Genomic DNA, 13,500 nt, shown 5'->3' on the forward strand with positions numbered 1-13,500 from the left:
AACTTGCTCTGCTTTAAAAACATATTGTACTGGTGGGAGGGGTTAGTGTTCACTTTCCACTCCCTCCGTTCGCCGCTGTGCGCTTCCTTTGTCCCCATTCCAGGGCCCATTCTGGCTCCTGACCCAAACGACCAGTATGGCAATGCTGCGCCACACATGCGAAGCATTTCCTTTCTGCTCCTTATGACCGCGCTCTTCTGATATCACTTAGACACGCTCACTCCCGTCTTGCTGTCGTCTCAGCGTGCGCTCTCTCCACAGCCCTCTGCAGTTCATGCTGTGGAGAAGGGAGCAGGCGCGCACATCTAAGTGATGTCAGAGGAGCACAGGAGCAGAAAGGAAATACTGTGTATGTGCAGCGCAGTATTTTCATACTGGACGCTTGTGTCAGGAGCCAGAACGAGCCCAGGAACGGGGAGAATGGAGGCACGCAGCGGAGGGAGTGGTAAGTGAACACTGACCCCCTCCCACCAGCACTATGCTTTTAAGGTAGAGCAAGTTGGGCTCTGGTATCCTTTAAGTTTTCTCAAATAGATCATCGAGGGATCTGTATGGCTGATATTGTGGTAAAACCCCTCCCACAGTGTGATTTCAACACCACACTCCTGACAGTTCGCTGTCTGTCAACCCTGGCACATTGTGGAAAATCACGGCTTTTCCAACTGCAATGCAGACCTTTCCATGCATCTCAGTGCCAACAGCCCTCCAGCCTCCCTTGCACAACTTATTTTGAATACTTACAGTTTTACCCCTAAATTAAGACATCCCCCAAAAATAAGACATCTCTTATATTTCAAGCATGCTTGAAATATAAGACATTCCCCGAAAATAAGACACCCCCCGCGGTCCTCCATACCACCGAGCACCAACCCCAACCCCCCCCCCCCCCCCCCGCCGCTGTTGCTAATTTACCTCCCTGCTGCTGGCCCCCCTCCTCCAGCAAATCGTATCCCCCTCCGGCTTATGCTCTGCATGATGCAGATCTCAGATCAGCGGGGAAAGGCATCTAAAGTTGTATAGTAACAGCCCTGACGTATACAGGAAGTAAGCAGAGATCACTTCCTGTATACGGCGGCATTGATACTGTACAAGTTTATCTGCTTTTCCCCGCTGGTCTGATATTTGAATTATGCAACAGCGCAATGCTGTCAGAAGCTTACTGTGTTTTGACCTGATTGTACTGGATGTCTAAGTGGAGTCAGTTGCATTCCATGCAATCGCACGGAGAGGTGTTAGTGTCTGCGGCAGGGGCAGGGAGAGGGGGGAATATGTCTATATACACTGGCCACATAATAGGTTTTTTTTTTTTTAGCTATATACTGGGGGGTGGGAGGGTGTGTGGGTATACACTAGGTGTTTCTGGCTATATACTGCTGGAGATCTAGCTAAATACTGAAGGGGGATCTGGCTTGCACCACAAAATATAAGACCTCCCCGAAAATAAGCCCTAGCACATATTTTTAAGGAAAAATTAATATAAGACACTGTCTGATTTTCGGGGAAACACAGTATTTGCTTGTTGGTGGCTGAAGAGGTACTGTATTTTATTGTGATAACACCTCCTGTGAGAAAACTCAGAAGAAAAGTTTATAGAATAAGGGCAGAAACAGAAGGAGGAAAAAGGCAACCAGCAAAAGGGATCGAGAGGGAATACAAAGGTTAATATATATGCACAATAACTGCCACCTGTAGAGATCAGGACCCAGTCCCTGGGGTGATAATCTGATAATTTGTCCTCCAACCAATGATGTTTTCAGTTAGCTTTCGTGAAGTGTAACTAATACCAGCTGTTTTATGTTTCTATAAGTTTTTTGTTTAATGCTTAAGAGCAAAAATGATATTTTGAGTTTCACACCTTTTTAAAAGGGGAGAGAGAGGGAGAGAAATAAAAACAAAAACAACGCCAAAGTAATATTAAAAAAAAGAGAAGCACAGCATATCGATGGAGATATGCAGTAGATCTGGCAGAGAACTAGACAAGCAAATCAATGTCAGATCAGATTTGTAAGTAAAGGCTCTATGAACTACACCTAGATTAAGTATTTGGGTATTTTTTGTATCCAAACCTCAATAAATCAGTAGCACATGACATCTGATTGGCTACTACAAACAATATTATAAATAAATCTTCATTCATTTTATGAGTTGTTTCATTGGAGTAGTCAGAAAAAAAGCCTACACAGTGTGGGCAGCTCCACTTGCCCTCAGGGGCTTTCTCCAGTTCTGGATCCAGGCAGACAAGGTGATAGGCACGAGGACAAGTGTCACAGAGTATGATCTCCCCTCCCTGCTGGCAGACTTCGCAGTAATCTTGATGGTCCGTCTCATAGCCGTCTCCCTCTCCCACTTCAGCTGCACAAAGAGAACAGCCCATACATTACTTTACAGATGAACTGTTCTCATGCTGCAATACAGACATGACATCTACAGTCCTGAACATTTGACAGTCAGTGGACTATAATTAACAAGCATTTCTTATGAGAAGTTCTCCCTGTCTATTTGTCTGTCTCTCAGAAAATACAACCTGGCAGCTAACCAAAAACATATGCTTATCTGTTAAAGTGGTATTCCACTTATGTTGAGAAAACAGGAACTGTTCACCTTTACAAATTGCTAGGGTTGATTGCAAATTGTAAACCTTGGTTAAGTTTCTTACCTTAATTCTGGATGTGTAATTTACCTGATGGAGTAGAGGAATAAACTGCCCATACAGTTTAAGGGCTCTTTTCCACGCAATCGCGTTTCAATTTCCACAATGCGATTGCGATTGCGATTGAGCTACTATACTCATTATAGTACAACTCAATCGCATACAAAACGCAGCAGGACGACGATTGCGCTTTGACCAAAATCGCATCGCAATCGGATCGCACTAATGGAAATTGCTGCTGCAGTTTCCATTAGTTTAATGTACCATGCGATTTGCGATCAGAAGCAAATCGCAAATCGCAGGGTAGTGGAAAAAGGCCCTAAGTTACTTAGACACAACATTGTGGTCAGTTGCAATAGCTGATACTAGATGTTTTGGCTAAAAAGCTGCTGCACAAAATAATTTTCACTATCACAGTGCAACAACTTTTGGCTCAGCCTACCAGGTTGTTTTATTGCATAACAAAGGTAATCTGCCCAGTGGTGAATAAAGAAAGTCTAGCAACCCACTGTCAATTGAAATTTGTTGATCGAAACTGGAGCAGTAGGCCCTGTTTCAGTACACATTGTGCTACAGTATCAAAGAGCTAGATTTATAACAGCAAAGTCCCCAGACTTCGGAACTGATAACCTGCCACTTTTAATCTCTATTTTCTTATGTCTTGCCCATACAACATTTCCTTATCAAACCAGCACACAAGGCTCTAAAAATATTATAGTTTAATGAATTAATTGTGATAATTAAAAAAAAAAACTTGACAATTAAAAATCTATTTTTTAATATTATAGTTCATAAATAAATATGAAAATAATTACTGTACATATCTTTTAAAGCATAACTCCAGTCAAGAGCCGTTTTGGGCTTTGAACTAGGCCTGAAAGATAAATCGAATTTAAACCGAAATCGCGATCTCCAAGATCACAATTTCGGAATCGTCAAAGTGGCAAGTATCGCGATGACGTCATTTCTGCATAGGGGAAGTTTGAATAAGCGGCTTCATACTCCCCGAACCCGCCACCGACCCCCCCCCCCCCCACAGCCCCCCTTCCCCCCATGTCCAGACGAGTGCAGCCCACAGCATCTGCAGTGTTGGACATACTTTCTGCACAAACCCAACACTGTCTGGCATCCATCGATGGCTGCCGGCTCATGTACACAGCATACTTCCTAGTTCCTGTGTGTCACATGACATACAGGAAGTATGCCGTGCATTAAATCCTACAGGAGAAGAAGTGGATAGACGGGCATCGCTGGACTCTTGCTGGTAGGTATGTTCAGAACTGCCGCAGCTTGAGGGGCAGAGGGGCCACAGAGAGAGACCCAAAGCGGGTACAGAGAGACACACAGAGGGACACAAAGGGGTCACAAAAAGACAAAATAAGGAAACAGAGAGACACAGGGGGTGCACAAAGAGAGACGGGACAGAGAGACACAGGGATCAAAGCTTGATTTAAAGAAAATCGTGAATCGAATCGAAATCGTGATTTCAGACAAAAATTCGCTCAATTCAATTTTTTCCTAAAATCGTTCAGGCCTACTTTGAACTTTGAGAGTTGAAGTGTTAGAACTGCTGATAGATTTTTTTAATAGCTCTCCCTCAAATATTGTCTGTCACCTCAATTACCTAAACACCAAGCAAGTGAACATATCAACTGGCAAACAAGTAAAATGCTTGCCCACTTTAAAACAAAAATTGTATATATTTTTCCCCTGTCTCCAGAGAATTTATTTTATCCCTTGCCAGTACTTGACATCAAATCATCTGGACAAGGACAGATAAGAATCTCATCAATACAGACAAAATTTTACAAACACACATACACTGTATCTCCATGGGCCTGGAAAATGGAACCATACTAGCAAATTAATTGGCCACTAAGGGCCAATCAATGGAGATAATCAAAGAACTGCTAGTTTTTCCAACTTGAGGCAAATGTTGTTGCAGTATGTATGCAGCTTGCAATTTGGTCAAACTACAACCAATTTGATCGGTTTGTTTTCAAGTGGCACACAAACTGCAACACAGTTTGCATCAAATCAGAAAAATACCACCCTTGGCTTGCCTCAGAAGAAGCTCCAACGGACCGAAGCGTCCATCAGGCATAAGTTAGTGCCCTGCACCCACTGCTTGGTCGTCTGACAGGTATCCATGGATATATATGCACTTTGTAGCGGACACTTGAACAAAGTGTCAAAGTTTCAATAGCAGCTGAAATTCTCTACTTGATCAGAGTTTAAAGGACTTAAGAGCTGAAATTAAAAAAAAAAGTTAATTACCTTAGTGCACTAAGATAAGGCGACCCTGGGCTGGGTCGGGGCCTGTAATGATAAGAGGATTAAGATAACAGAGGGTCTGGAAAGTACAAGGGAGGCACAGATCGTCTACACAGAGCTCTAATAGAGCACTAAGGTAATTAACTTTTTTTTTTTAATTTAAGTCCTTTAATCAATCTCACGTAAGACAATACTGCAACCTCCTCCACCTCGCTTCAGATCACTACGTTACCTTTCCTGTATTTGATTCTAGAACCATTACCAAAGGCATATAAACAAAACCAGTAGGCAGTGAATATTACATCAGGGAGAAGGAACATCATAACATCATTTTTGTATTTTTTTTATCACACATATTCTTCACAACAAATGACTAGTTTACCATGCAATAAAATACCAGTAATAACTAACGTTACAGTATTTCAACACCATCTCAAACCAAGATTTTAGAATTAATTTTGTAGACCTTTAGAAGTTCTTTTCATATAGTATATTTCTTTAGTAGCAATAATATACCTGCATCATATTTAAAAAAAAATAAATCTTACCTCGCTTTTTTTTATTTTTCCCACGTTTTGGTTTGTTTCCTAACCCCGACAGATCTGATCGGACGGAGGAGCTGTTAATACTGGCATTATCAAAATCTGACTCCTCTCTTTCTTCCTCATCACTCTGTATGACAAAAAATGTTGAAAACCATTATGACTGCTCCCTTGCAACGAAAAAAGTTTGTGTTGTACACCCTGACCAATCAGATTCCAGATACATTTTTTTCTGAGTCGGCAGACTAAAAAGTTAAAGAAAAAGCTATTGCTTTCCTGCATGTTCCATGCCTGCATCATCAAGCAGAATTGTTTTTGTTATTGGCAAAACAGAAAAGCCTGATTAAGCTTTACCAAGACATGGCATATTTCCAGCGTTTTCAAATACAGTACAATTGCATAAAAGTGATACTTCACATTAGCATGTATAAAGACATTCATGCATGGTACTTATTATGAGGTGGTAGCACTGTGGGGGGATAGAGATCTAGCAGTGGGCGGTAGGGGGTGCACAACCTAACGACCATTTGGCAGGGGTCTCACGCCCTCTAGAAAATGAGCAGCCTAGTGTGCACCAATTACGCTCGAAGAGGTGTGTGGCTGCGTGCGTGGAAGGGCTTCCCATATTTACAGCCACGCAACTTTTGTTGCTAGGTGACATGGCTCGCATCATACTAGAGGAAATGTCAACATAAACATATTCGCTTGGTCTATGACTAAATCTGTTGTGCAACCTCTTAGCGCGTCCTACCGGGAGGTGAAGATGCGGAACGGATGTGCAGCTGTATCTTGCTCTGGAGGCATGGCCCTCCTATGTAAATAAAGGCTACTGAATGATATGGGGCAGAGAACATGGAGGGACATGGTTGTGGTGCACAGGTATGAAAGGGGGGGGGGAGACGTGAGAAAAAAAAAAGGAATAGAGAAGGAAGAAAAGGGGGAGGTGTGGGGATAGCCAAGTGAGGGGGGTGGTGGTAGTGAAAAAGACCTGTGCCACAGAAAGAGCAGTCTAAAGTGAGACAATTAGGTGGGTAGGAGAATAAGTACCATCAGGACATAAAGTGCCCATGAAACGTTAAGTGGGAGATGAACTAAATTAACTAATGTAGAGACAAAGAAATAAATGCCCAGGATAGGAATGCAAACATCTAGGCTGGGTGCACACATAACATAACATGAAAGGCTGTGTTTTATGTCATGTTTTCATTTTATGTTGTGTGCGTCTTTTGTGTGTTTTTTTTTTTTACAGCAGATGCGCTTTCAAGCATTTTGCGTGAGTTTTAATGCGTTTGCGGTTCGCATATACAAAATGCATATAAGCTTTGAATAGGTTTTTATATTTCCATATATGTAAATCACTAGGAAGACAACAGGAAGCAGAAATACATCCCAAAAAATGATTTGGGGGAAAAATGCATGGAAAAACGCATACCATTGCGTTCTCATTGACTTTCATTATGTGAATTTCTGATGCGTTTTTGAATATTATGCAACAAAATCTGCCTTTTCAAAAACGCGCGCATACAAAACGCATATGCGTTTTTATATGCATTTTTTCCATCGGCCCATAGACTCCAATTAGCGGCAAAAACGCAGCGTTTTACACAACACTAGCATTTCTGCTATGTGTGCACCCAGCCATACATAAATATATTAGTTGTAGGATCTTTGATTAAATATACAGTCCTGAATGTGTATGAAGACTGTAATACATGGTTAAATCATCTAACCTATTCCTGGACGTTTCATCAAAGTTTCCCCAATTTACCAACTGTTACCTGTTCCAAACCTTCATGTTTCAATATCAGTGATTAATGCTGGTGTCAGATTTGCTGTTGCTACACTGCAAAGCATGATGGAATCTATCGAGTGATGAGTGGATGATTCCTTATGAGCCAGAGTTTAGCAAGTCCACTACATAACCTGTGTTGTGAATGACATTATGTAGCATCCTGAAAATGTAGCGCCATTCTCTGCCTGAAGCACATACAGAGCAGATACAGAGACTGCCTGTTTATCACTAAAGTTAGTTTATCACTAAATAAAAAATACATTGGCAGAGCTGGACAGAAGAGGACTTTAATGCACTGCTTTCTGTTCCTGCTGGGTTACAATCTCAGGTTCCTCTGTGCATCGACAGCTGCAAGTGTGACCCTACTGAGCTGAAATAGAAACTACACCAAACAGTTCCTGAAAGGAAGGCTCTAAAAGAGAAATTATGTCAACAAATAATATAACCAAGGTCAATGAAACCCACTCTGTTCATTGCATATTTGGCTTTTACCTCTGCCTGAGTAGGGAGATTATTTAAAGAGAACCTGTACTGAGTAAACATATTTAAAATAAACACATAAGGTAACTTCAAATGAACATTACATAGTTACCTTGCCATCAGTTCCTCTCAGAAGCTCACCATTTTCTTCTTACAGTGATCCCTTCCAGTTCTGACAGTATTTTGTCAGATCTGAAATATATCAGTTGCTGTCAGTAAAATATCAGTTGCTGTCAGTTATAGCTGAGAGGAAAACTAATATACCAGGTAATGTCCATGTTTCCCTATGGCTCAAGTGGGCGAAGTTACAGTTTAACTGTGTGCTGACCAGAAAGCTGTTATGGGTAATGGCCATTTTTAAAATGGAGGATGGAAAATTCCCTTGATCACAGTGAATAAACAGGACGCGGGACAGAAAGACACTGAGGAGTAGACTACATGGAAGGTAAGTATGACTTGTGTATGCTTATATTGACTTTTAATTTTCAGTTCAGGTTTTCTTTAAGCAAGAAATGGGAAATGTATTCTCACTGGAGAGATTCTCATTGCTTCCTGTTACTGGTGACACCACATAACAAGAGGAAAAACCCAACAGGGATGCAGACCATAATAAACACCTGGTAAATCTTTAATACAATGGCCACTCTGTCTTAACCAGCTGAGCGGTCTGGACGAGCTCAGCTCGTCCAACACCGCCAGCGGCTGCCGCTCAGGCCCTGCTGGGCCGATTTTAATGAAATAAAAAGCAGCACACGCAGCCGGCACTTTGCCAGCCGCGTGTGCTGCCTGATCGCCGCCGCTCTGCGGCGATTCGCCGCGAGCAGCGGCGAAAGAGGGTCCCCCCAGCCGCCTGAGCCCAGCGTAGCCAGAACAAAAAGTTCCGGCCAGCGCTAAGGGCTGGATCGGAGGCGGCTGACGTCAGGACGTCGGCTGACGTCGATGACGTCACTCCGCTCGTCGCTATGGCGACGATATAAGCAAAACAAGGAAGGCCGCTCATTGCGGCCTTCCTTGTTTATTCTGGGCGCCGGAGGCGATCGGAAGATCGCCTCCGGAGCGCCCTCTAGTGGGCTTTCATGCAGCCAACTTTCAGTTGGCTGCATGAAATAGTTTTTTTTTTATTTAAAAAAAACCCTCCCGCAGCCACCCTGGCGATTTAATCAGAACGCCAGGGTGGTTAAACAAATTAAAAAGTATGTGTAAGGAAACGCGGAAATGCCGCCGTCTCTCAAGGTGAGGCGGCTGTTTCCGCGTCCAGCATGGCGTCACAACGCGGAAAAAACGCTGCATGCCGCATAGGCAGTGCGGCGGAATCCGCATCAGAGGCGGCCCCCGCACTAGATACATTGCATGACAGTACTGGTGTGGCTGGGACTGATAGTCCACCAAGATTCAGACTTACACGCGCGCGAGCAGAGAGGCAGAGTTTAAATAGCAGTTAGAAGGGTGTCGGCTGACCAGCTGGGTCAGCTGACAAATTCCACTGCTCTCATTGGACCAGCAATTAGGGAGGTCCTGGAAAGGTCCTAGAGTATATATACTGCTGGTTGTTCACTTGCTCTTTGTCTGGCGTGCGATCACATATGTGGGAGCACCCAGATCCGTAGTCAGATCCTTAAGTGTGCCGGGACCAGCTGGAGCTGTAATCCTACACTTAGCTAGATTATTGATAGCTAAAGTACTAGTTTGATTGTGATTTTCTGTTATGACTTTTGCCTGCCTCGACTATCCTCCTGAACTCTGACCTTGTACCTCGATATTTCTGATACTCTGTTGCCGAACCTCGGCTCGTTTCTAGACTCTGTTTCTGCCTCCTGATTTTGTACCCCGATATATCTGATACCCCGTTGCTGAACCCTGCCTGTACTTTGACTCCGCCTTTGCCTACTGTATTTGTACTTTATCTGTCCGTGTGTGTACGACCTGGCTTGTCTGACCTCGAGAACCTACCTCACGATTGGAGGCGGTTCCCAGTCCTGTTAATGACACTTCTTCCTGAGTGTCACTCTCGGACTTTCCTTCCTACTGTCAGTCTGACTCCTCCCGTCTTGGAGAGCTCAGGTCTGCGGAAGGAATCCGTGCAGTTCTCCTTGCTGCACTGAGGCCTAGGCCTCCTAGTGTTACTGTTACACCAAAACACTACACTCTACTCAGGCGAACAGAGGTTAGTTTGTATATCGGATTATCGGTGAGACTGCAGATCACTTATAATCTGGTATATATCTGTATTTCCGGCGATACTGCAGATCACCGGTAATCAGATACTCTCTGCGCCCACCGATCGTTACAGAACGCCAGACCACAAAAACGATGGAATCACGCACTGATCCTCTGACTGTGCTTGCCACTTCGGTGGATAACATTCATCAAGCACTGGGCCAGCACAAAGCCTTAATTGATGCCTTATCAGGCTCTGTGAAAACCCTACAGACGTCAGTTGATTCAGTGCGATCCCCTCCTAGTGATGACATACGTATGCCTGTACCTGATAAGTTTTCCGGCCACAAATCTGACTTCCGGAATTTCAGGAGTAGAGTGTTGTCATATTTCGAGTTGAGACCCCGATCCTCGGGGACTGAGGCCCAACGGGTCATCTTCATTAAAACCCTGCTGACTGGCGACTCCCAGTCCTGGGCATATAACCTGCCTTCTACCGATACAGCTCTACCCTCGGTAGAGGAATTCTTTAAGGCTATGGCCGTAATTTACGACGACCCTGACCTTGCTGCATCCTCTGAGCGGAAGCTCAAACTTTTGCGGCAAGGCAGAGGTTCGGTTGAGGATTATGCGGCAGAATTCCGCAGGTGGTCAGTCACTACTAGATTTGACAACTTTGCCTTAATGGATTACTTCTTGTCTGGGTTGTCAGAGGAGGTCTCCGACTTAATGTTAACCGTGCCTGAGCCCAAGACGGTTGATGAAGCCATATCATCGGCCATTCGAGTGGATCGCAGGTTGCGCCACCAGAGGCAGGCTAGGGGCAGTCACCGTGTCAGGGTGACATCGTACGCGGCACCATCCGCTACACCCCTAGTGACACCTTCTCCGCCTGTCTCACCCTCCCCGGCCTTGCCACCGCCCGAACCAATGCAGATTGGTCGGTCAAGGCTGACCCAGGTGGAACGAAGGCGGAGAATGACAGAACAGCTGTGCCTGTATTGTGCAGCAGCAGGGCATAGAGTGCGAAACTGCCCTAACAAGTCGGGAAACGAGTTTGCCTAGGAGTAGTGGGGGGTGACACCCTGGGCACGCAAATTGCACCCCTTAAAGAGAAAAAATTACTTCTCCCTTGTACGGTTACATGGGAGGATAAATCTGTATCCACTGAAGCCTTTATTGATTCTGGCTCAGCGGCTAATTTTATGAACTTCGAATTTGCTCAGGAGTTGGGCCTCCCACTCACTCCTGTGAGACCCCCCATTCAGGTTACGGCAGTGGACGATTCCCCTCTGCAACGGAATCGTGCCCTGTCACAGACTCCGATGGTGAGACTTACCATAGGGGTTCTGCATGGGGAAGAATTACAATTTTTTGTGCTGCACATGTCAACCTCCACTATTATCTTAGGCATGCCGTGGTTGCAAGTCCATTCACCGCACATCGACTGGGCCACGGGTCAGTTAACCTCCTGGTCTCCCCATTGTTTTCATCAGTGTTTGGGGAAGCTAACATTGGGGCAAACCAGAATTCAGGTGGAAGGGGTACCAGACCAGTATGCTGAATATTCTGATGTTTTCTGCCCTAAAGCTGCCGATAAATTGCCTCCACATCGCCCTTTCGACTGTCCCATTGATCTCCGTTCTGGTTGTGTACCCCCCCGGGGTCGTTTGTACAATTTGTCGGGGCCCGAAAAATTGGCGATGCAGGAGTACATTAGGGAGAATCTGGCCAAAGGCTTTATTCGGCCGTCCCGGTCGCCTGCTGGGGCAGGCTTCTTCTTTGTAAAAAAGAAAGACGGAGGTCTGCGGCCTTGCATTGACTACCGCGGTCTCAACAAGATTACAGTAAAAAATCGCTATCCGCTACCCTTGATAGACGATCTTTTTACACAAATCACTGGCGCCCAGATCTTTTCTAAGCTGGATTTGCGAGGTGCGTACAACCTGGTACGCATAAGAAAGGGCGATGAATGGAAGACGGCCTTTAATACACCAGACGGGCATTATGAGTACCTGGTAATGCCCTTCGGGTTATGTAATGCCCCGGCCGTCTTCCAGGAACTCATCAACGAGGTCTTCAGAGAGGTGTTGGGAAGATTTGTTCTAGTTTATCTAGACGATATTCTTATCTTCTCCAACAGTCTCTCTGAACATAGGACCCATGTGAGGTTCGTTTTGAACAGACTAAGGCAGAATCTATTGTATGCTAAGTTAGAAAAATGTATCTTCGAGGTAACATCTGTCGCTTTCCTGGGGTACATAATCTCTACTACTGGCCTGTCCATGGATCCGGCCAAGGTCTCCGCTGTGTTAGAATGGCCTCAGCCGGTAGGCTTGAAATCGCTTCAGCGGTTTCTTGGCTTTGCCAACTATTATAGGAGGTTCATAAAGGGGTACTCTACGGTGATTTCTCCACTTACCAGTCTCACCAAGAAGGGTGCAGATACCACTCACTGGTCTCCCGAGGCGTTACAGGCTTTTGCCACCCTGAAGGGCTTATTTTGTTCTGCACCCATCCTCAGGCATGTGGATACGTCTTTTCCTTTTATTGTTGAGGTGGATGCCTCAGAGGTCGGGGTGGGGGCTGTGCTGTCTCAGCGATCTGGCTTGCAGGGTAGATTGCACCCGTGTGCCTACTTCTCCCGTAGATTCTCCCCTGCGGAAAGGAACTACGATATTGGCAACAGAGAGCTCTTAGCCATTAAGTTAGCCTTCGAGGAATGGCGACACTGGTTAGAGGGAGCGGAGCATACGGTCACGGTTTACACTGATCATAAAAATCTAGAATACATCGAGGGAGCTAAGAGGTTGAGCCCTCGCCAGGCTCGTTGGTCATTATTTTTTTTCTCGATTCTCTTTCATTATTACGTATACACCGGGTAGCAAGAACACTAAGGCGGATGCCTTGTCCAGGTGCTTTGAGTCAGAGACAGCACAGCCCTCCATTCCAGAGACTATTGTTCCCCAGAGGTTGGTACTGGCCGCAACAGAGACTTGGGAGGATTGGAAGGGGACTTTAATTCCCTTCCAACAAGACATCCCAGAAGGAAAACCCGCAGGGGTGCTGTTCATTCCGCTACCGTTCCGTCTCCAGGTTCTAGAGATGTTCCATACGCATAAAAATGCTGGGCATCCTGGAGCATCTAGAACACAGGATCTGGTAGCTAGATGTGCTTGGTGGCCTTCCTTGGCAGCTGATTGCAAGGAATTCGTGAGGGAATGTGCGGTTTGTGCTAAGAGTAAACCCTCCCAGCTGGCACCTGTGGGTACCTTGCAGCCTTTACCCACCCCGAGTGAGCCATGGACCCATTTGTCCATGGATTTTGTAGGTGAACTTCCCAAGTCAGAAGGCATGTCGGTCATTTGGGTGGTAGTCGACCGCTTCAGTAAAATGGCCCATTTCGTGCCCTTGAAAGGACTCCCCTCGGCCCAGGAATTGGCTGACCTGTTTATCACACATGTGTTCCGGCTGCACGGCATTCCGGAAAACATAGTGTCGGATCGGGGAGTCCAGTTCATTTCTAAATTCTGGAGGGCATTCTGCCAACAAATGGGCATGAAGTTGTCATTTTCATCGGGCTACCACCCACAGACCAATGGGCA

At 45.2% G+C, this 13,500-nt stretch overlaps 1 protein-coding gene across 7 annotated transcripts in view; it reads right to left on the bottom strand.

Moving 5' to 3' along the window:
- The window catches only part of CHD5 (chromodomain helicase DNA binding protein 5), a 401,420-nt gene that overhangs the window by 244,305 nt on the left and 143,615 nt on the right, over positions 1 to 13,500 (bottom strand). For all 7 annotated transcript variants that reach the window (XM_068240507.1, XM_068240506.1, XM_068240505.1 and 4 more), the window contains exons 7-8: positions 5,473 to 5,596; positions 2,180 to 2,352 (exon numbers count right to left, since the gene is read on the bottom strand). In XM_068240507.1, the coding sequence (XP_068096608.1) occupies positions 2,180 to 2,352; positions 5,473 to 5,596 (297 nt within the window). The remainder of the gene's footprint in view (positions 1 to 2,179; positions 2,353 to 5,472; positions 5,597 to 13,500) is intronic.

This window comes from Hyperolius riggenbachi, chromosome 6 (assembly GCF_040937935.1).
Source record: "Hyperolius riggenbachi isolate aHypRig1 chromosome 6, aHypRig1.pri, whole genome shotgun sequence".
Lineage (NCBI taxonomy): Eukaryota > Metazoa > Chordata > Amphibia > Anura > Hyperoliidae > Hyperolius > Hyperolius riggenbachi.